This window comes from Pogoniulus pusillus, chromosome 26 (genome assembly GCF_015220805.1).
Source record: "Pogoniulus pusillus isolate bPogPus1 chromosome 26, bPogPus1.pri, whole genome shotgun sequence".
Taxonomy (NCBI): domain Eukaryota; kingdom Metazoa; phylum Chordata; class Aves; order Piciformes; family Lybiidae; genus Pogoniulus; species Pogoniulus pusillus.
In genome coordinates, this window is record NC_087289.1 from 1,242,328 (window position 1) to 1,266,208 (window position 23,881).

At 56.5% G+C, this 23,881-nt stretch overlaps 1 protein-coding gene across 4 annotated transcripts in view; it reads right to left on the reverse strand.

The window, feature by feature from the left end:
- TIPARP (TCDD inducible poly(ADP-ribose) polymerase) overlaps positions 1-23,881 on the reverse strand; it is a 44,103-nt gene that overhangs the window by 8,111 nt on the left and 12,111 nt on the right. For 3 of the 4 annotated variants that reach the window (XM_064165057.1, XM_064165056.1, XM_064165055.1), the window contains exon 2: positions 13,533-14,539. In XM_064165057.1, the coding sequence (XP_064021127.1) occupies positions 13,533-14,476 (944 nt within the window). In that variant the 5' untranslated portion in view covers positions 14,477-14,539. Of the gene's footprint in view, positions 1-13,532; positions 14,540-18,192; positions 18,434-23,881 lie in introns of those variants that run through there. The other variant, XM_064165058.1, reaches the window with a different exon arrangement.

Genomic DNA, 23,881 nt, shown 5'->3' on the forward strand with positions numbered 1-23,881 from the left:
TTCCCTGGAGCCTTCTCTTCTCCAGGCTGAACAGCTCCCACTCTCCCAGCCTGCCCCCACAGAGAGGTGCTCCAGCCCCTGCATTTCATGGCCCTCCAGAAGTTGAAGATGTCTCTGCCCATGGCAGGGGCTGGACTAGATCCAAGCCAGCCCAGGATCACAGAATTAACCAGGTTGGAAAAGACCTCTGAGACCATCCAGTCCCACCCAGCACCCAACCCTTCTGATTAACTAACCCCTGGCACTGAGTGCCTCATGCAGCCTCCTCTTCAACACCTCTTGTGCTGTGTGATTTCAGGGACAGGTGCCCCTGGAGGTGGCTGCCCCTGCAGCAGGAACAGCTCCAACCAGCTGCTTCTCCTTCCCTACCAAAAAAAGGACCTTCTTGCCAGCTGCCTGAGCATGGTTCTCCAGAAGCCATCACAGAGCCACACTGAGGTGCTGCCAAGGGGACACTTCCACCCTGAAGCTGTGGAAGGTTTCAGAGTGTTCCCTGCTTGAGCCAAACTCATTAGGGTTAGAATGGGATAGCAGAAAGAAGCAGCTCCAGCGTAGGAGGTGGATTCCAGTAACCCGTCCCAGCTCCATCCCAGCAGGAGGAAGCTGGCTGGGCTAATTCCAGTTGACATTCCACAGCCCAGGACCCACCAACACCCCCAGCTAACAGCACAAGGCACAGGAGACAGCAGGAGCAGCAGAGCTGGCCAGAGGGAGCAGCAGAAGGGGTTGAAAGCAAACAGGGCTCCAAAGTCAAAACCAACCCCATGGAGCCTGGGGAGTGCCCACAGCACTGAGATCACCACAGCCTCCTGCTATGTGCTCAGCTTGTTCCCTGACAACCACCTACAGCCTCCTGGATGTGAAAACAATGTGTGAAATCATGAGGAAAGCAGCTCTGAAACACCAAGCCCCTGCCAGAGCAGCGGCACCCAGGGCAGCTCGCAGCAACACATCCAGATGGGACTTGAGAGACTGCAGAGAAGACTCCACAACCTCTCCAGGGAGCCTGCTCCAGGCCCACACCAAACAACTTTCTCCTCCTGCTCAGGTGGCACCTCCTGGGCCCACTGCCCCTTGTGCTGTCCCTGGGCACCACTGAGCAGAGCCTGGCCCCAGCCTCTTGCCCCCAGTCTTTAGCTGTTGCTGAGCATTGCTCAGCTGCCCTCTGGGGCTGCTCTTGTGCAGGCTCTCAGCCCCAGGGCTCTCAGCCTCTGCTGCTCCCAGAGCTGCTCCAGGCCCCTCAGCAGCTCTGCAGCCTGCCCTGGGCTCTCTCCAGCACTTCCCTGTCCCTCTGATCTCAGAGGTCTCTTCCAGCCCAACCAGTTCTCTGCCTCCAGCTCTGCTGCTGGCAGCCGATGACAGCTTGCAGGGCAGGAGCAGCTGGAAGCCAACCTCTGGTGTGTGAGAGCAGCAGAGAGGATGCCAGCTGAGCCCTCAGCATGGGGGAAGGGCCCAGGCTGGCTGCTGCTGGCAACTGCTGACATTTTTGTAGCTGCCTCCCCCGTGAGCAGGCTGAGGACAGCAGAGCACAGTCACCGCTCCCTGGGCTGGAGCAGCAGGCAGGCAGCTGAGCAGCAGCCTGCAAACACTCCTCTGCAAGGCCTGGGCACCACACAGCCCACCCACTGCTCCTCTTCTCCCGTGCCTACATGGTCCTGGCTCAGGCTGGCTGACTGCAAAGGTGACAGCGGGGCCCAGAGAGCCACCCCTGTGTGTGACCCTGCTGCATGCTCACGGCACAGAGCCCAGCAGAGCTGCCCTGTGCCCAGCAGTGCCCTTCAGCTTCCTGCAGTGCAACCACAGAATCCCAGACTCTTCAAAACCATCCAGTTCCAACCCCCCTGCCACGGGCAGGGACACCTCCTACCAGCCCAGCTTGCTCAAGCTCTCCATCCAGCCTAGCCCTGGAGACCTCCAGGGAGGAGGCAGCCACAGCTTCCCTGGGCAGCCTGTTCCAGTGTCTCACCAGCCTCCTGGGGAGCAATTTCTCTCTCACGTCTAAGCAGGAGGGGTCCACAGCAGGGGAGCTGTGCACCGACCCAACCCAGTCTGTGATTCTGGTACATTCAGTATCTGAAAGGGGCCTACAGGAAGGCTGGGGAGGGACTGCTGACAAGGTCTTGTCATGACAGGAGGAGGTGGAATGGGCTTGAACTGGTAGAGGGGAGATTGAAACTGGATGTTAGGAAGAAGTGAGGGTGGGGAGAGGCTGACACAGGTTGAGGGTGGTGAGACACTGGCACAGGTTGCCCAGGGAGGTTGTGGAGCACAGAATGGGATCAAAGATCACATTCTGTGCTTCTGTGCTCCACAACCTCCCTGGAGACCTGTCCTAGTGGGAGGTGTCTCTGCCTAGTTGGAATTGGATGAGCTTTGAGGTCTGTTCCAACCTAAACCATTCTATGATTCAAACCCCACACAGCCCAGGCTGGCTGCAGCTGGGAGCACTCAGGTACAAACCATTCCTCCAAGGTGTGTTCAGGAGCAGCTCTGCTACTCAAGACCACTTGGAAACGATCTGGAAGGGTCCCTTCCAAGGCCAAACCATTCTCTGAAGCACCTCCTGTGGGCACTGAGGAACAGAGAGGCAGGAAAGCAGAGGAGCTGTGGCTGCAGCCAGCGATTGCGTGATCACGCTGCTGGCTCCGGCTCTAACCCACTGGTGACAAGAGCAGATGTGACAACTGCACCCAGCCACTGCCCCAGGCCTAAAGACAGCCAAAAGACCCCAGATTTTGGGTTCAGCAGCAGCAAGAATGGGAGATGCTCATGGTTACACCTGCTGTGTGCTTTAGAACAACACCTCCTCCTCACGCGGCGGGCACCGAATGCTCCTGAGGCGCAGTGGGCACCACTCGGAGCCAGCAGAGGCCTCCAGAAGATCCAGATCCTGGATGATGTGGAGATGAGGAGGGGGAAAGCCAAAAGCAAAGCAGGAGGGCACACATCACACAGCCTCCTGCCCTGGAGGGAGCATGAGAGCACTCAGAGAATGTCCCAGCCAAGTGTCTGCAGTGCTGCTGCTCCTCGGGGAGGTGCTCCTGCAGCAGCTCTCAGGAGCTCAGGGATCACAGAATGGGTTAGTATGGGAAGGACCTTGAAGACCACCAAGATCCAGTCCCCTGCCATGGGCAGGGACACTTCCCACTAGCCCAGGATGCTCAGGGCCTCATCCAGCCTGGCTCTGAACACCTCCAGGGAGATTGTGGAGCACAGAAGCACAAAATGTGATCGAAGATAGAATCAAGCAGGTTGGAAGAGAGCTCCAAGCTCACCCAGCCCAACCTAGCACCCAGCCCTGCCCAACCAACCAGACCATGGCACTGAGTGCCCCAGCCAGGCTTGGCTGCAACACTTCCAGCCACAGAGACTCCACCACCTCCCTGGGCAGCCCATTCCAATGCCAATCACTCTCTCTGACAACAACTTCCTCCTCACATCCAGCCTAGACCTCCTCCAGCACAGCTTGAGGCTGTGTCCCCTTCTTCTGGCCCTGGCTGCCTGGCAGCAGAGCCCAACCCCACCTGGCTACAGCCTCCCTGCAGGCAGCAATGAGCTCTGCCCTGAGCCTCCTCTGCTGCAGACTGCACCCCCCCAGCTCCCTCAGCCTCTCCTCACAGGGCTCTGCTCCAGGCCCCTCCCCAGCCTTGCTGCCCTGCTCTGGGCACCTTCCAGCACCTCAACATCTCTCTGCAATGGAGGAGCCCAGAACTGGACACAGCACTCCAGGGGTGGCCTGAGCAGTGCTGAGCACAGGGGCACAAGAACCTCCCTTGTCCTGCTGCCCACACTGCTCCTGAGCCAGCCCAGGATGCCATTGGCTCTGCTGCCCACCTGGGCACTGCTGCCTCCTCTGCAGCTCCTCTCTCCCAGCACCCCCAGGGCCCTCTCTGCCTGGCTGCTCTCAGCCACTCTGGCCCCAGCCTGTAGTGCTGCTTGGGGTTGTTGTGGCCAAAGTGCAGAACCTGCCCTTGGCCTTGTTCAGTCTCATCCCCTTGGCCTCTGCCCACCCATCCAGCCTGGCCAGGTCCCTCTGCAGGGCTCTGCTCCCCTCCAACAGCTCCACAGCTGCTCCTAGCTTGGTGTCATCTGCAGACCTACTGATGCTGGACTCAATCCCCTGCTCCAGATCATCCGTAAAGACACTGACCAGGGCTGTGGTGACACTGAACAGATGTGGTGTCCAAAGCTGAGGAGGAGCTCCCTGGGTGCTCTGCACACACACACACACATGTGGTTTCCAGCCCTCCTCCCAAGTTCAGTTACGTGTCAGCAGCCTCACCACAAACAGGCCTGAGAGGAAAAATAAAACCAAGCAAGCAACCCAAAGGCTCCAACAGGAAATGAAACTCAGCTGCCAGCACAACAGCTGTGAGAGAGCCAAAGGAGCTGCTCCTCTGCTCTGCCTCACCCAGCTCCTCTCTGCAGCACAACCACCTGAGAGGGAGGAAATGAACTGAAGAGAACCTAACAGCTATGCAAAGCTGCTGTGCTTTGGGCACCTCGAATGCTGTTGCTGTGGGAGATAGCCCAAGGCAGGCACCCAAAGACAACAATTCTGCATCTCATTTATAGCTCTGGCTGGGGGAAACAAGTGCCTGAAGTCCTCTGGATGAAAGCAAACTTGCAGGGGAAGTGCAGCACCTCCTGGAATGCTTTGGGTTGGAAGGAGCCTTAAAGCTCATCCAGTTCCACCTCCCACCAGTGCAGCTTGCTCAAGGCCTCATCCAACCTGGCCTTGAACACCTCCAGGGAGGTTGTGAAGCACAGAAGCACAGAATGTGATCTTTGATCACATTCTGTGCTTCTGTGCTCCACAACCTCCCTGGGCAACCTGTGCCAGTGTCTCACCACCCTCAACCTGTGCCAGCCTCTCCCCACTCTCACTTCTTCCTAACATCCAGTTTCAATCTCCCCTCTGCCAGTTCAAACCCTCCTTGTCCCTGCTGTGACCAGCTGGATCAGGCTCACTGTGCCTTTCACACCTCTCACCAATGCCACACAGCTGCAACTGGATCAGCTCCAAGGTCCCTTCCACCCCAAACCATTCCCTCATTCTGTGACTGATTACTCAGGAGCTGCACAACTCTTGGATGAAGTCAGAGGACATATTGGATGTCCCCTCCCTGGAGATGTTCAGTGCCAGGCTGGAGGAGGCTTTGAGCACCCTGGGCTGGGGGGAAGTGTCCTTGCCCATGGCAAGGGGGTTGGAACTGGATGAGCTTTAAAGTCCCTTCTAACTCAAACCATCCTGTGAGTTGTGTGTACTCCAAAGGGACACACTGGGGTGGTTTAGTCTGGAGAGGAGGGAGCTGAAGGAGGGACCTCATTGCTCTCTGCACCTCCCTGAAAGGAGGCTGCAGGGAGGTGGCCTTGGTCTGTCCTCCCTAGGACCAAATCCTGCCATCCTGACCCAGCTCAAAGCCCTCCTGATTCCCACCAACACCCTCTGTTGGTCTGCAATTACCTGAAGGGACACTGGAGAGGCTGCTGCTGGGCTCTTCTCACAGCTCCCTGGAGGCAGACCGAGGGGCAATGGCCTCAAGCTGAGACTGGGGAGGTGTAGTTGGACATTAGGACAAAGAGTGGTCAGGCACTGGAATGGGCTGCCCAGGGAGCTGCTGGAGTCCCCCAGCCTGGATGGTCTGGATGTGGTGCTTGGGGCTGTGGTTTAAGGTGAATCCTGTAGGGCAGGGTTCTAGGTTGGGCTTGGTGCTGCTGAGGGGCTCTGCCAGCCTGCTTGTTTCTGGGGTCCTGTGCAGCAAGCAGGAACTTCCCCATCACTGCTTTTGCTAAGTAAACAGTTGTCACAGGCTGCTCCTGTCCCTCCTCCTGCCCAAGGCTCCCAGGCTGTGCTCCTGGCTCCCCTGGGAGCAGCTCTTTGGAGCACTCTGTTTCACCACTCTCCAAGCTTTGTTTGAGCCAGGCTTGTTTTCTCACCCCCAGCACACAGGGAGCAGCCTGACCTCGACCTGCAGGCAGGTGACAGCTGTTTCCCAAACTGCCACTTGTCTGTGGAGGTGAGAGGAGGGCTCCAGGAGGGATCTGCTGGTGCCTGCAGCAGCTCAGCCGAGCACCTCTGACCTCCCCACTTGGGTTTCACATGGCAATGCTATCAGCCAGCAGAGCAAACAGCAGCCCAGTGGCACACACTGGGCTAATGCAGGAGGCAAACACTCCTGAGACCACTCCAGATGCCTTTCCCTGGGAGTCTGTCTCGCATTCCTTCCAGGGAGGGATTAGAGGGAGCTGAAAGCCCTGGGCTGTGTGCACTGCAGAGCCCCCCCGGGCCGCAGGGCCAGGCGCAGCCTCCCAGCTGCGGTTCTGTGCTCTGCTGCCCCGCGGCAGCCCTGCCGAGCACAGACACCTCCCTGAGCTCAGCTGTGCCCCTGAGCAGCCAGAGGGCCCTGAAGGGCTGAAACGCTGCCTCTGTGCTCCGCAGGAGCTTAAGGCCAGGAAAGCATCCCCTGGCAGCAGCAGGGAAGGAGGGCAGCACCACGGCCACCTGCTTGGCCCCACCTCTGCCTTGGGTTGCAGAAGCCCTCCAAGCTCACCCACTGCGACCCCAGCCCCCAAACCAGGGCCCCAGGTGCCATGGCCACAATCTCCTTGCACTCCTCCAGGGCTGGGGACTCCACCACCTCCCTGGGCAGCCTGTGCCAGTGCCTGGCCACTCCTGCAAGAAACAAATTGTTCCTCATCTCCAGCCTCACCCTCCCCTGGCAGTTTCAGGCCATTTCCTCTCATCCTATCACCTGATCCTAGGAAAAAGAGTCCAACCTTCAACCCAGCACCACCATGAATCATAGAACCATAGAACCAAGCAGGCTGGCAGAGAGCTCCAAGCTCACCCAGCCCAACCCAGCACCCAGCCCTGCCCAACCAACCAGACCATGGCACTAAGTGCCCCAGCCAGGCTTGGCTGCAACACCTCCAGCCACAGGGACTCCACCAGCTCCCTGGGCAGCCCATTCCAATGCCAATCACTCTCTCTGACAACAACTTCCTCCTCACATCCAGCCTCAACCTGCCCTGACACAACTTAAGACTGTGTCCCCATGCCCCAGGTGCCTTGGCCACAGGTTTCTTGAACACCTCCAGGGCTGGGGACTCCACCATCTCCCTGGGCAGCCTGTGCAGTGCCTGACCACCCCTCAAGAAACCAATTGCTCCTCAGGTCCAACCTAACCATCCCCTGGTACCATTTCAGGCCATTTCCTCTTGTTCTATCACCTGGTGCCAGACAGAAGAGCCTAACCCCCACCTCACTGCAACCTCCTTACAGGGAGGAGAGAGCAGTAGAGAGCAGTGAGGTCTGTCCTCATCCCCCTCCTCTCCAGACTAAACCACTCCAGTTTGACCTTGCTGTTCCCTCCCAGGTGCCCTCCATGTGCCTGCTGAGAACCACCTGGGGCCAGTGGGAGGTGTCCCTGCCTATGGCAGAGGGGTTTGAGACTGGCTGAGCTTTGAGTTCCCTTCCAACCTAAACCATTCTGTGATAAGGGAAGTGTGGCCAGCAGGCCTAGGGAGGTTCTTCTCCCCCTCTACTTTGCCCTGGTGAGACCACACCTGGAATATTGTGTCCAGTTCTGAGTTCCCCAGTTCAAGAGAGACAGGGACCTGCTGGAGAGAGACCAACAGAGAGCCACGATGATGATTTGAGGGCTTGAGCATCTCCCTTACAAAGAGAGACTGAGCCCTGGGGCTGTATAGTCTGGAGAAGAGAAGGCTGAGAGGGATTTGATCAATGCCTATCAGTAGCTTTGGGGTGGGTGTCAGTGGCTGGGGCCAAGCTCTTCTCAGTGGTCAGCAGCAACAAGCCAAGGAGCAATGGCTACAAACTGCAACAGAGAAGATTCTACCTCAACGTGAGGAGAAGGTTGTTTGGTGTGAAGGTGCTGCAGGCCTGAAACAGGCTGCCCAGAGGGGCTGTGGAGTCTCTTCCCCTAGAAACAGGCTGCCCAGAGGGGCTGTGGAGTCTCTTCCCCTAGAAGCTTTCCAGAGCCACCTGGATGCCTTCCTGTATGACCTACCCTGGAGGGACCCTGCTTGGCAGGGGGCTTGGACTCCATCATCTCTCAAGGTTCCTTCCAACCTCTAAAGTTCTGTGATTCTGTGAACTTCCTTCCTGGTAGCAGCAGCCAGCCATGAGGCCTCCCCTCAGTCTCCTCTTTCACATTCAAAGGCTGTGGGCTGGTTGTGAGCTCTTGCTGGAGTTCCCTGGTGGTCCCTGCAACCTGCTTTCCCCCCCACCCCCCAACCTTCTTGTTCCTGTTATGGTCTCCTGGCAACAAGATGCAGCCTAAAGCAGCCTGTTGAAACCTTGCAGCCAAGCTTGCAGCCCTGCTGGGCCAGCTCCTGGTTCACATGGTGACTGCACGATTTGGCTAAAGCTGTTAAGCTCTTGTGGTCAGAGCAGCTTTAGCTATCTCTACAGATTGCCTCCCACCAAGGAAATGGCTGCTCAGCGTTTTGCCCAGCCAAGAAAGGCCCTGGCAGGAGCCAGCCCTGACAACCAGTGGGTGGTGGTTGTTTATCCTCCTTTTGTTTGAGGCAGAGGAAGCAGAGCTGACAGCTTGCATGGCTCACATTGCTGCCCCAAGGAAGCTCAGTGACAGATGAAAAGCTTTCAACTTCCAAACATTAACCTCTGGGTTCAGTTCAGGAATTAAAGCTTTGCAGTTTAAGTATTATCCTCTTCAAGGGTGAAATCTTCCTTCATCTTCATCTTGTGGAGGAATCAAAAAGGACAGATTAAGGTTTAGAGGTTGAGAGAAGGCTTTGGGTTGGATGGGAGCATGAAAAGATCTTCTACCAACCCAGGTTGCTGCTCAAGGCTTCATCCAACCTGGCTGGGAACACCTCCAGGGGTAGGGGCATCCAGAACCTCCCTGGGCAACCTGTGCCAGTCTGACCCCACCCTCACTCTCAAGATCAACTTCTTAACCTCCAGTCTCAATCTGCCCTCCTCAAGCTCCAATCCATTCCCACCTTGGTCCTACCCACAAGGAGGCCTTGTGATGTTTAAAGCATCTCAGTCCACTTCCACCCCTGAAGCCAAGGTTCTGCAGGCCCTGCCTGGGTGGAGTCTGAGTCAGCAGGAAGAAGTCTGGCTTGATTCAGAGACTGTGGCTGCCCTTCAGCGCCAGTTTCAGCCCAGCAGCAGAGCCCTGGCCGGGCACACCTGGAGTTTCTGAGCCCAGCCTGCCACTGTGACTTCACTGCTGCTCACAGCATGTCATGTGCCTGGCACGATGCCTCACCAAGCCTCTTCCTGGCCAGCTCAGACAGACAGAAACTCTCTGTACCCAGAGAGCAAAACCAACACCCAGCAGACCGGAGAGCTGCACGGAGCGAGCAGAGGCAGCCAGCAGCACGCAGCCAGCAGCCGGGCTGGGGGGGTTGAGCAATCCTGAGGTAGGGCTGCTTTGGCAATTAGTCACTCATTAAGGGACACTGAGGGGCTGGAGCAGGGCCAGAGAAGGGCAACTGAGCTGCTGCAGGGTGTGAAGGAGCAGCTGAGGGTGTTTAGCCTGGAGGCCAAGGGCAGACCTAGAATCAGGGTTGGAAGGGAGCACAAGGATCACCCAGTTCCAACCCCAGGGGCAGGGACACCCTACCCTAGAGCAGGACCTCACTGCTCTCTGGAGCTCCCTGGGAAAGGAGGCTAGAGCCAGGTGGAGGTTGGGCTCTGCTCCCAAGGGATAGGACAAGAGGGAGCAGCCTCAAGTTGCCCCAGGGGAGGATTAGGTTGGAGAGGTGGAAAATGTTCTTTGCTGCAAGAGTGGTCAGAGGTTGGCACAGGCTGCCCAGGGAGGTGGTGGTGGAGGTCCCAGCCCCAGAGAGGTTCAAGAAACCTGTGCCCATGGCACCTGGGGACATGGTTTAGAGGCCATGGTGGGGTTGGGTTGAGGGTTGGACTGGAGAATGTTGGAGGTCTCCTCCAACCCAAACAATTCTGTGGCTCTGGCAGAGGCTAACCAGAGAGAGGATCTGGGAGAACAGCACCGAGGGACAAGGAACAGGGGACAAGAGCAAACAGCCCCAAGTTGCCTCAGGGGATGCTCAGGTTGGACATCAGAGGAAACTTCTTCCCTGAAAGGGTTCCCAAAGACTAGAACAGTCTGTCCAGGGAGGTGGCTGGATCCTCATCCCTGGAGGTGCTTAGAAGAGGCAGAGCTGTGGTGCTCAGGGCAGCTTTAGATCAGTGCAAGCAGATTTAGGGCTCTGGGGAGACCTTTGAGCAGCCTCATGTTACCTGAAGCTGTCTACAGGAGAGCTGCAAAGAGACTTCTTGGAAGGGCTTGTAGAGACAGGACAGGAGGGAATGAAGCTTGAGGAGGGGAGATGGAGAGTGGAGATGAGGAAGAAATGGAGAGTGAGGGTGGGGAGAGACTTGCACAGGTTGCCCACCAGGGAGGTGTTCAGGGCCAGGTTGGGTGAGGCCAACCTGGGCTGGTGGAAGGAGGTATCCAGGTCTTCTTTCCTCCAGCCTGGGCTGGTGGAAGGAGGTATCCAGGTCTTCTTTCCTCCAGCCTGGGCTGGTGGAAGGAGGTATCCAGGTCTTCTTTCCTCCAATGTGGGAAGTGGATAGGGCTGGGGGATAGGTTGGACTGGATGATCTTGGAGGTCTCTTCTAACCTGGTTGATTCTATGAAGTGGAAGTGAACTCCAATTGAGGGGACTGTGCTGTTGTCCTCAGTAAGAAGGATGAATCCACAAGCTGAAGGAGCCTGAGTTTTGATGCTTAACCCAAGATGCAGTCAGGGGAAGGTAAAGACTCCCCTCTCATGAGGAGACTCAGCATGATGCAAACATTAAGGAAGAAGAAGCTGATTTTCTTCAGGCAGGAAGGAGAGGAGGCAGAGAGAATAAATCCCCTAAGGGCAGATGGGCCAAGGCAAAGTGAAGTTTTCACTCCCCAGCTGCAGAAGGAGAGCTCTGAACTGGCACTGGAGGAGTAGATAAGATAGGAGTTTGTCTCCTATGCTTCCTCCAGAGGGGAGGGGGAGGGAGAAAAGAGAGCAGCCTACCCCTCCCTTGCACTTAGAACATGAACTAGATAGAGCTGATGAACTTGTAACCATCAACACTTCCCCACTCATTCTTCAGATGGAACAAGCTGAGAATGTTTTTAGATCTGAGGGTCCAGGCTCAAGCCTAACCCTGATAACCAAAGCAACTCCAAAAAGCTGTTTTCTCACGCCAGAAAATGAGTAGCTAAAACACTGCTATGGAAACAAGAACTTCTCAGGAGTGCTTTTAACCTCTGAGGAGACAAAGAGAGGTGAGAAGTGCTGAAAGCCACATTTACACTGCAGGTGAGGAAGAAATTCTTGCCAGGGAGGGTGGGGAGACACTGGTACAGGTTGAGGATGGTGAGACATTGGCACAGGTTGCCCAGGGAGGTTGTGGAGCACAGGCACAGGTTGCCCAGGGAGGTTGTGGAGCACAGAAGCACCCAACGTGATCAAAGATCACGTTGGGTGCTTCTGTGCTCCACAACCTCCCTGGAGGAGTTCAGGATCAGGTTGGATGAAGCCTTAAGCAACCTGGGGCTGGTGGGAGGTGTCCCTGCCTATGGCAGAGGGGTTGGAACTGGCTCAGCTTAGAGGTCTTTTCCAACCCAAAGCAGTTTGTGATTCTGTCACTCTCAGTCACAGGAAATTTCCAGTCACAGGACTCAGCAGAGCACCTGACTGCAGATGCTTTAGAATCACAGAAGTGTTTGGGTTGCAAAAAGCCCTCCAAGATCATCCAAGTCCAACCTTTAACCACCATGGATCCAAATGCCATGGCCACAAGTTTCTGGAGCTCCTCCATGCATGAGGAGTCCACCACCTCCCTGGGCAGCCTGTGCCAGTCCCTGACCATTCTTGAAGTAGAGAAATTGTTCCTCATCTCCAACCTAACCCTGCCCTGGGGCAACTTGAGGCTGTTTCCTCTTGTCCCTTGGGAGCAGATCCCAAACCCCACCTGGCTCCAGCAGTCTTTCAGGGAGCTGTAGAGAGCAATGAGGTCTGCCCTTGGCCTCCAGGCTGAACACTCTCAGCTGCTCCTCCCCTGCACTGCTCTCCACACCCTGCAGCAGCCCTTCTCTGGTCCTGCTCCAGCCCTCAGTGTCCCTTCATGAATGATTGCCAATCTCTGACCACTCCTCAAGAAACTACTCCTTCGTCATGTCCAACCTAACCCTCCCCTGGTACCATTTCAGGACATTTCCTCTTGCTCCATCACCTGCTACTAGAGAGAAGATCCCAATCCTCACCTCACTGAAGCCTCCTCTCAGGGAGCTGTAGACAGCAATGAGCTCTGCCCTCAGCCTCCTCTTCTCGAGGCTGCACACCCCCAGCTCCCTCAGCTGCTCCACCCCAGGCCTCTTCTCCAGACCCTTCCCCAGCTTCCTTGCCCTTCTCTGGGCCTGCACAGGAGGAGTGAGGTGCCCAGGGTGAAGGCTGGTGATGGCATGTGTAGAAGATGCTGGCAGGCTGGTGAGGGCCTGTTTGTCTCCTTCCTGCTCATCATCCAGACCTGCTCCAGCCCCTCAATGTCCTTCTTGGGAGTGAGTGACCCAGAACTAAGCTCAGGATTGTCAGAGGTGAGCTGGCAGTGCTGGGTTAATGGCTGGAATGGATGAGCTTAAAGCTCTTTTCCAACCAAAACGAATCTGTGAGTGCCTGAAGGCTGTGCCTGGAGTGCCCCCAGCCCAGCTGGATTCAGAGGCACAGAAGGCAGCTGCTGCATCACTCCTGTTTCAGTGGCTGCCAAGGCTCAACCACACTGCCACTTTTCCCCATACAACCACAAAGAAGAGAGTAATTAGGAAGCTGGAGCCTAAGTGATGCTACCCAACAGCCTGACAACCCTCTGGCTTTCTACTCAGCTCAAGTGCTCTCATTCCACACACTTCAAGTCTCTCAGCTTCCATGAATCATGGAACAGTAGGGGTTGGAAGAGACCTCGAGAGATCATCCAGTCCAACTCCCCTACCTGAGCAAGGTCACTCAGGAACACAACCAAGCAGGTCTTGATTCTAAGAAGTTCTATGCAGTGAGGGAGGGGAGAGACTGGCACAGGTTGCCCAGGGAGGCTGTGGAGCACAGGCACAGGTTGCCCAGGGAGGTTGTGGAGCACAGAAGCACCCAATGTGATCAAAGATCCCTGGGCAACCTATGCCAGTGTCTCACCACCCTCACTGCTTCCTAACATCCAGTTTCAATCTCCCCTCTGCCAGTTTAAACCCATTTCTCCTCCTTCTGTCACTACAAGACCTTGTCAATAGTCTCTCCCCAGCCTTTCTGTATCCCACTTCAGATCCTGGAAGGCCACTCCAACGTCTCCTGGAATCCTTCTCCTCTCCAGGCTGAAGAGTTCCAACTCTCTCAGCCTGTCCTCAGAGCAGAGCTGTTGCAGCACAGGGTTTGGCAATCACTTGTAAAGAAAACTAACAGGGAAAATAAGCCAAGCCAGGGCAGGTTCTGCTCTCCCTCTCTGCGCCCAGTGCTGCCAGGGGAGTCAAGTCAATCACCTACCCATATCTCACTCTGATCCTGTCGTTGTCAGGGTTGCAGTAAAGCCTTTCCAGATGCTCCTGGGAATCGTTGGTGACGCTTTGCCAGCTCTGGCTTGCTGTCCTCCTCACTTGCCAGTGATAAGGCAAGACTGTGTGATGATTGGGACAGTCACTGCCATAAACACAGGTGCCCTGGAGAAAATCCACACAGATTTCAATCCCCTCTTCCTGATGAGTGTGATACTGCAGCTGGTTCAGGAGCTCAAACACCAGATCCAGAGAAGCTTCTTCACTTTTGTCCTGGAATATGCCAGCACTGAGTGTGTTGCTGGGGTTCAGGCTGTACTGCATGGGACAGCTATCCCCTTGGAACAAGCCAGAGGTGTAGCTTTCCAGAATCTTATCTGGGAACAAAGGACAAGCTGCACCATCAGCAGCAGCAGCAGTTGGGTGCAAAGGATGGTCCTGGAATGATTCATTACTGTTAGCAGCAGAGGTTCCAGGAGCCGTTTCTGTTGAGAAGCTTTGCTCCCCTGACTCCTTGTCCTGCTCGGGATGCCCAGGAGGAGGATCAGCTCCCGGTGCCTGACTCTGCACGGCTGGAGCTGCTGGCACCAGCACAGTCACATTATTTTCTGGTTGGGGACAGGAAGTACCAAGGTCCAGAGTCTTCTTCACAGCAGGCTCACACAAATCCCCGTGACCATCGCTCTGGCCTCGGGCCACAAAGACCCTGCCCAGGGTCCCAGCTCCCAGCAAACTGGTGAAGATGGGCCCCAAAGCCCGCAGGGTTTCTGGGTCCAGCCTCTTCTGCACTTGCTGCTTCTTTTTGAAGCAAGGCTTCACCGGTGGGATCTTTTCGGACAGCCTTATCTGAGGAGGAAAGTCCTCGGGAGGAGAGTGCTTCACCCCCGGGTCGGGAGCCCCCTGCGCGACGCAGGCTGCCTGGGGCTGGGTGTCCATCGTGCACAGACTTTGCTCTCTCCAAATCACTTTCACACGTCCCAGAGCCTCCCAAGACTCAATCTGGGGCAGAAAGGAAAACAAGACAGTTAATCTAATTGCTCACGGTCGCTTTCCAGCCAGCGAGAGCAAACTGCTCCCTCCCGTGTGAGTGTGGGTAGCCCCCAGGCACGTAAAGCATGAAACCAGCTCCACTCAGGCTAATTAATCCCAAACACACACTCAGGAGAGCTCAGCGCCGCTCCGGCACGCACAGAGCCCGCGGTGGGGGGCAGGGGAGGGGATGGGGCTGCGGCTGCCCCTGTCCTCCTCCCGCTGCTGCTCACTACACAGAGCTTGCGTTGATCCTACTCCGCCCAGGCCAACCCGCGGCCACTTCTGCGCCTCCCTCGCACCCGGAGCGGAGAAGCGGAGCGCAGGCACAGCGCCCGCAGTGCTCCCACCCCGCGTTAAACATTCATGGGCCGCTTGGGCTCCCGGCAGCCAGAGGGGGCAGAGGCACACATTCCCATCCCATGCCCAGAGAGCTGCCCTCCCACATCCACCCAGCGGCAGCCCGGGAGCTGCTGGCTTAAACAAAGGGCAAACTTCACCCTGCCTTAGCAGGGGCCAGGGTTTAATCACAGGATCGGTTAGGGTGCAAAAGCCCTCCAGGATGGCCGAGTCCAGCCCTGGCCCCGCCACCAGCACAGCCATCACACCGAGCGCCCATGTGCCGAGTCCACACCCCGGGGGTGGGCACTCCCCGGCAGCCTGCTCCGGCACCAGCCCGCTCCCGCAGGAAACGAAAGCCCTTCCCCGTGTGCAGCCCAGCCCTCCCCTGGCACAGCTTCAGGCCATTTCCTCTCCTCTCACCTGATGCGAGAGACGAGACCCACCCCCACCTGCCCGCAGCCTCCTTCCAGAGCAGCGAGGTCTCCGCTCAGCCTCCCCAGCTGAACACCCTTCAGCTACTGCTCCCCAGCCCCCTTCTCCAGACCCCCTCCCCACCTTGGCGGCCTCTAATCCCCGGGGGCGGGAGAGGGGAGGTTGGGAGGCAGGAATTCCGAGGGCTTTTGCAGACAGGCATTCCAAGTGCTTACACCCCTGTTGTTCCTCCTGCTCCACATCCGCCGCAGCTGCTCCCATCCCCAGACACTCCCACTCCACGCTGCGAGGTTCTCACATGCCCACAGAGGTTCTCACATGCCCACGCACTCTCTCACCCTCTGAGTCAGAGGCACAGGCTGCGTGCACTCTGTCACCCTGCTGTCACCCACCACGCATGGCTACCCAACAACAACTCCAACCAAGCCCCGAGCAAAGCAGGAGGAGGTAGTTAGCAGCAGCAGCAGAGAAATCGAATCGTTTTCAGCTGAGAAGTACCTTTCCCCCCCACCCCCCGAAGTAGAACTAAATAGCACAGCTTGTGTGTCACCAGACAGCAAGCTCCACGCACCTTTTAATCAGCAATCTTGCAATATTTGATTGCATTTAATTAAACCCTCTTCAATCTGCTCGCAGGTAGCCTGGAAGCTTAAGACTGGGGCACAGTAAGGCTGGATAAATGCATTCCAAGCAAAGCACCTTCTCGTTCCAGCACAGAAATCCCAGAACACAGGGGAGGGAAAAACAAATCGGCAATCATTTCTGACTGCTGCTGATTTGCTCTGGAAAAAACAACCAAACCACTTTTTTTGCTGAGGCTTTCCTTATTTTGGAACAAGCATTTCTAAAGCGTTTGCATCGCCCTGGGAACCAGCACTCAGGACTGCCAGGAAAGGGAGGGGAAAAAAAACATAAAGGGAAGAGTTGTACCTCTCCAGCTTCCCATTTCTAGATTAAAACTTTAAAACTTCAAGCAGCTCTTTCTGGCTTCAGAACAGAAAAGCAGCTCGAATGCAAAGCACTCGCTTCTAGAGGAAGTTTTTAAGCAGCCTATTTCCAGGTTAAACACAGAAAGACATTCAAGCAACTATTTCTAGGTGGAAAACTTCCCAGCAGTCGTTTCTAGGGGGAAAAAAAGGGGGGGAATAATCAAGCAACTATTTCTAGGGGGCAAAAATATCCCAAGCAACTATTTCTAGGGAGCAAAAAAGATCCAAGCAACTATTTCTAGGGGGCAAAAAAGATCCAAGCAACTATTTCTAGGGGGCAAAAAAGATCCAAGCAACTATTTCTAGGGGGCAAAAAAGATCCAAGCAACTATTTCTAGGGGGCAAAAAAGATCCAAGCAACTATTTCTAGGGGGCAAAAAAGATCCAAGCAACTATTTCTAGGGGGCAAAAAAGATCCAAGCAACTATTTCTAGGGGGCAAAAAAGATCCAAGCAACTATTTCTAGGGGGCAAAAAAGATCCAAGCAACTATTTCTAGGGGGCAAAAAAGATCCAAGCAACTATTTCTAGGGGGCAAAAAAATCCCAAACAACTATTTCTAGGGGGCAAAAAGATCCCAAACAACTATTTATAGGGGGCAAAAAAATCCCAAACAACTATTTCTAGGCTGAAAAAAAATCCAAGCAACTATTTCTAGGGGGCAAAAAAATCCAAGCAACTATTTCTAGGGGGCAAAAAGGTCAAAGCTACCATTTCTAGAGGGCATAGAGATCCAAACAACCATTTCCAGGGGACAAAGAGACCCAAGCCACTATTTCTAGGGAGCAAAAAAGTCCAAGCAACTATTTCTAGGGGGCAAAAGATTCAAGCAACTATTTCTGGGGGGGGGGGGGGCGAAATTCAAATCAACTATTTTTAGGGGGAAAAAAATTCAAATCAACTATTTTTAGGGGAGGGAAATCAAAGCAACTATTTTTAGGGGGGGGAAATTCAAAGCAAGTATTTTTAGGGGGAAAAAAATTTAAAGCAACTGTTTCTAAGAGGAAAAAAAAAACCCAAAGCAACAAATTCTAGGTGAAAAAAAACAAACAACCAAGCAACCGTTTCTGGGTGAAAATCCAAAGTGATGATTCCTAAGTCTAGTTTTCCAGCAGCTGCCTCTCCAGATGAAAATTCCCAGCAATTCCTCGTCTGCCACTTCAACCAAACTCCAAGATGATTGCTGCCTCTGATGGTCTCCCAGACACACCAAAGTCATTCTCTCTAAACCACCTCAAAGCTTCCAATAGCTTCAAAGGTATAAAAGTCCTCGGGTCCAAGAGGAATCAGCTGCTTCCCTTCGTGGTGCCCAGGTTTAGCAGCCCCTGAGATAGGCAAAAGGATCTCCCCCGGGGGGGGGTCTGCTGGAGCTAAAGAGGGGAGTTCTGCTCCTTTTCAGCCCCAGCTTTAATGCCGTTTCCACGCTTTTGCTGCTCGCTTAAGTTGCGCTGCTGTTTTTAAAGAGGTGCCTTAAAGGGCTGGAAGCCCCCCCCGGCCCCGAACACCTGGCAAGACAGAAAGCGGTGGGAACGAAGGACACCAGGGTTTGTTGGCCTTTCTGTTTCAACTTTTTAACACCCCCAAATCACTCGCTCATGTTCCGAAACCAGCCCGGCAGTGCTGCGCTTGCACAATCCATTGCACCGGGGACTGATGTGGAGGGGGAGGCTGCAGCCCCCGCCGCCTTTCCTTTGCTTTGCTGAAGAAAGCAAAACTCTATAGCGCTCCTAAACCCAACTGAAAACAAGCAAAGCGACAGCCTAAACCCAGCCCCAACACCACCAGCAGCCAGCCCAGCCGGGCGGCCAAGAGCCAACTTTCTGCAGGGCTGCAGAGTCTCTCTCAACAGGCAGAAACCTACCGGCTTGTGCTCTCCCCTCCAGTCCGGTTCCAGCCTTTTGCCCCAGTTTAAAGGATTCCTTCCAAACGAGATTAACCTTCTGCTCTGCGTGTGTAGGGTGAAAGCAGCTCCCCTGCCGCTGCAGCCGAGCGCTGCTCGCAGCCCGCTCCTGCCACCTGAACACGGCAGAGCTCGGCGGCTGCGCTGCCCGCGGCCCGGGCTGCTTCTCCAGTTGCCTTCGGGGGTTACCAGGAGACGGCGGCGGGGAGAGGTCGCTCAGTCGGTAGGGAGCGAGAGGAGGAGGAGGAAGGGAAGGAGCAGCAGCAGCCAAGCCGGGGCGCGGCGGGGAGCGGTGCCCGGGCTGTCCGCCGCCCTGTCCGGCCCGCGGCGGCTGTCGCAGCGCCCTGCCCCGCTCCTCTGCCCCTCACATCTCCTCTGCTGCTTTAAATACCGCTTTCCCAGCCTGCTCGGGCAGGCGGCAGCAGCTGCGAGACCCGGGCAGGAGGAGGAGGAGCTGCGGGAGCAGGGGGAAGGCAGTGGCGAGGCTGCCTCCCCTGCCGGGAAGCCGACCCGCCCCCGCCGCTCCGCCTTCTCCCTGCTCCGGTAACCCCTCCAGCTCCGGCCGCTGGTCCCAGCCCCGGCAGCTTCCCCTAGCCCCAGCTCCGGTAACCTCCGCCAGCCCCTACAGTCCCCTCCTCGCTCCAGGCACACTCCCTTCCGTGCCCCGGCAGCTTCTGTCCCAGCCGCGGTAGCTCTCTCCGGTTCGAACAGCCTCCTAGCCCCTGCTCCGGTCATCTCCCTCCTGCCTCGGCAGGCAGTACCTAGCGCCAAGCCGCCTCCTCTCCACGCCTTGGCAGCCCGTACCCGGCGCTGGCAGTCCCCCCTTACCCCGGGCCCCCGCCACTCTCCCTGGCACGAAAAGCCAGAGCCGGCCCAGCTGCAGCCTGCCCTGTCCCCGCACGCTGCTGCCACGACGGGTGACGACTCCTGCCCTTTGGCGAGTCTCAAGCGTCCCCCCGCGCTGAGCCCCCACCCCACCAGTGACACCGGCTGAACCCCCAAGCACTCGGTGAGCTGCTCTCCGGCACACACCGGGGTTGGAGTTTCACCGCCCTAGAGCCTTACCAAGGGGCGCTTCCTCAGGCAGCGACGGAGCAACGACAGGGCAGAGCCATGGGCACGTATCCCTGTGTCTGCTGGCACATCAGGAGGGACCTGCTGCCTGGGACATGCCAACTGGGCACCACGGCAGCTCTCCCGAGCCACGCAGCAGCAAGCAGCCCTCACTCTGAAGCTGCAGCCCTTACTGGATTTCACAGGGTGTTGCTCAAAGAAGGCTAATTAGTGAGTAAGAAGCAAACCAGAAGTTCACCCTGGAACGAAGTCACCGTGACTCACTTTCTGTACCTACACTGGGTGAGCTCAGCCCACATCTCACACGCAGCTGCCAGGACTTGGGGCTGTGCCTGTGTGACACCTCAACAGCAAGAAAAACAGGAGGAAAAACTGGAACCCAGGAGGTTCCACCTGGACAGGAGGAGAAGCTTGTTTGCTGGGAGGGTGCTGGAGACCTAAAGCAGGCTGCCCAGAGAGGTTGTGGAGTGTCCTTGTGTGGACGCCTTCCAACCCCACCATGGCACTGTGCTGCTGGGCAAGCTGCTGTTGGTGCCCTGCTTTAGTAGGGGGGTTGGACTGGCTGAGCTCCAGAGGTCCCTTCCAAGCCCTACCATTCCATATACACAATCAGAGAGCAGGAGGATGCTGCACAATGCTGTCACAGAATAGTCAGGATTGGAAGGGACCACAAGAATCAGCCAGTCCCAACTCCCCTGCCATGCCCAGGGACACCTCACACAGGCTCCCCAGAGCCACATCCAGCCTGTACTCAGAAACATCCAGGGACGAGGCTTCCACCTCCCTGGGCAACCCCTGCCAGGCTCTCACCACCCTCATGCTGAACAACTTCTTCCTAACCTCCAGGCTGACTCTCCCCATTTCCAGCTTCGTTCCATCCCCCCCAGTCCCATCACCACCCCACACTCTATAAACAGTCCCTCAGCATCTTTCTTGTTGCCCACTTCGGATACTGGTGGGCCACAATAAAGTCTCCTCAGAGCCTTCTTTTCTCCAGACTGAGCAACCCCAACTCTTGCAGCCTGTCCTGTACCTATGCAGTCATATCAAGGAGGAGACAACAAGTTTGGCCATGTGTAGAACAGCCTCAGCTCCAGAGGTCCCTTCCAACCCCCACCACGCTGGGACTGTGGGATTCTGTGACACTGGGGGGAAAAAAAGTGAAGGGAAGACAAAGAGTCCCAGCAGGGTACGTGGTAGGTGGAATCTATTGGGAGCAGCGAACTTCCTTTTGTCCCACAGCCATCAGCGTGCTGTCATCTGCTGGCTGCAGGCTGTGCGTGTGAGGGAGCACGGTGGGGCTGGAGCAGCTGCTGGTGTGACAGCCCCCGCCCGGGACGCTTCCCCGCTGAGTCACACGGCTCCTGCAGGGAGCTGCGCAGGGCCAGCAGCTCGCACACACACACACAGCACCGTGCCCAGCAGCTTGCACACACACAGAGCACCGTGCCTAGCAGCTTGCACACACACACACAGCACCGTGCCTAGCAGCTTGCACACACACACAGAGCACCGTGCCTAGCAGCTTGCACACACACACACAGCACCGTGCCTAGCAGCTTGCACACACACACACAGCACCGTGCCCAGCAGCTTGCACACACACACACACAGCACCGTGCCTAGCAGCTTGCACACACACAGAGCACCGTGCCTAGCAGCTTGCACACACACACACAGCACCGTGCCCAGCAGCTTGCACACACACACAGAGCACCGTGCCTAGCAGCTTGCACACACACACACAGCACCGTGCCCAGCAGCTTGCACACACACACAGAGCACCGTGCCTAGCAGCTTGCACACACACACACAGCACCGTGCCCAGCAGCTTGCACACACACACAGAGCACCGTGCCTAGCAGCTCGCACACACACACACACAGCACCGTGCCCAGCAGGTTGCACACACACACACAGAGCACCGTGCCTAGCAGCTTGCACACACACACAGAGCACCGTGCCTAGCACCTTGCACACACACAGAGCACCGTGCCCAGCAGCTTGCACACACACAGAGCACCGTGCCCAGCAGCTTGCACACACACACACACAGCACCGTGCCTAGCAGCTTGCACACACACAGAGTACCGTGCCTAGCAGCTTGCACACACACAGAGCACCGTGCCCAGCAGCTTGCACACACACACACACAGCACCGTGCCCAGCAACTTGCACACACACACAGAGCACCGTGCCCAGCAACTTGCACACACACACAGAGCACCGTGCCCAGCAGCTTGCACACACACACACAGAGCACCATGCCCAGCAGCTTGCACACACACACACAGCACCGTGCCCAGCAACTTGCACACACACACACAGAGCACCATGCCCAGTAACTTGCACACACACACACAGCACCGTGCCTAGCAGCTTGCACACACACACACAGCACCGTGCCTAGCAGCTTGCACACACACACACAGAGCACCGTGCCTAGCAGCCTGCACACACACACACAGCACCGTGCCTAGCAGCTTGCACACACACACACAGAGCACCGTGCCCAGCAGCTTGCACACACACACACAGAGCACCGTGCCCAGCAGCTTGCACACACACACACACACAGAGCACCGTGCCCAGCAGCTTGCACACACACACAGAGCACCGTGCCCAGCAGCTTGCACACACACACACAGAGCACCGTGCCCAGCAACTTGCACACACACACACACAGAGCACCGTGCCCAGCAGCTTGCACACACACACACAGAGCACCGTGCCCAGCAGCTTGCACACACACACACAGAGCACCGTGCCCAGCAGCTTGCACACACACACACAGCACTGTGCCCAGCAGCTTGCACACACACAGAGCACCGTGCCCAGCAGCTTGCACACACACACACAGAGCACCGTGCCCAGCAGCTTGCACACATACACACACAGCACCGTGCCCAGCAGCTTGCACACACACACACAGAGCACCGTGCCCAGCAGCTTGCACACACACACACAGCACCGTGCCCAGCAGCTTGCACACACACAGAGCACCGTGCCTAGCAGCTTGCACACACACACAGAGCACCGTGCCCAGCAACTTGCACACACACACAGAGCACCGTGCCCAGCAGCTTGCACACACACACACAAAGGGCACCGTGCCTAGCAGCTTGCACACACACACACAGAGCACCGTGCCCAGCAGCTTGCACACACACACACAAAGGGCACCGTGCCTAGCAGCTTGCACACACACACACAGAGCACCGTGCCCAGCAGCTTGCACACACACACACACAGAGCACCGTGCCCAGCAGCTTGCACACACACACACAGAGCACCGTGCCCAGCAGCTCGCACACACACACACACACACACACACACAGAGCACCGTGCCCAGCAGCTTGCACACACACACACAGAGCACCGTGCCTAGCAGCTTGCACACACACACACACAGAGCACCGTGCCCAGCAGCTTGCACACACACACACACAGAGCACCGTGCCCAGCAGCTTGCACACACACACACACAGCACTGTGCCCAGCAGCTTGCACACACACACACACACACACAGAGCACCGTGCCTAGCAGCTTGCACACACACACAGAGCACTGTGCCCAGCAGCTTGCACACACACACACACACAGAGCACCGTGCCCAGCAGCTTGCACACACACACACAGAGCACCGTGCCCAGCAGCTTGCACACACACACACACACAGAGCACCGTGCCCAGCAGCTTGCACACACACACACACACACACACACACACACACAGAGCACCGTTTCAACCTCTCTGCCGTGGGCTGGGACACTTTCACTAGCCCAGGTCTCTCAAGGCTTCATCCAACCTGGCCTGGAACCCCTGGATTTAAGCCCAAGAGGGGAGATTGAGATTGGAGGTCAGGGAGAAATTCTTGACAGTGTGAGTGGGGAGACACTGGAACAGGCTGCCCAGGGAGGGTGTGGATGCCCCCTCCCTGGAGGTGTTGAAGGCCAGGCTGAATGGAGCTGACTCCTTATCAACTGACACACAGAGGATGAGTAAAGGCAGCTCCTGCAGATGCGGATACCAAAACCAGATCATAGAAGCACTGAAATTGGGAAAGACCTCTAAGATAGTCAAGTCCACCCTCCTACCCAACACCTCCTTGACCACACATCTACTCATCCTTTGAACACCTCCAGGGATACAGGAGGATTTCTGGAAGCAAGAGCTCCAGGCTCTGCTGGCACACTGCCAGAGGTCCTTCCACGGACCAGAAACACCACCACAGAGCAGGAGCTGAAGGGCTGTTGAGATCCAGCTCCTATTTGCTTCTGAACTGCTCAGCTGAGGGAAGCAAAAAGAGTCCTGCACTTGCTCTGCTTCCTTCTCAAGAGCTTTTCCAACAGCCAAGCCCAGTGTGTGGCAACCCAAACCATTCTGTGGCATAACCTACAGAAATGGATAGAGCTCAGCTTTCTTCATCCCCACACTTAACAGGGCAGGGGTTGGGAAATTGTATTTTTAAAGAGTAGCCTGAAGGGCAAACAGGAAGAAGAAAGATAATAATAAAATGATGAATCACAGAATCATTTGGGCTGGAAAAGATCTCCTAGATCATGGAGCCCAACC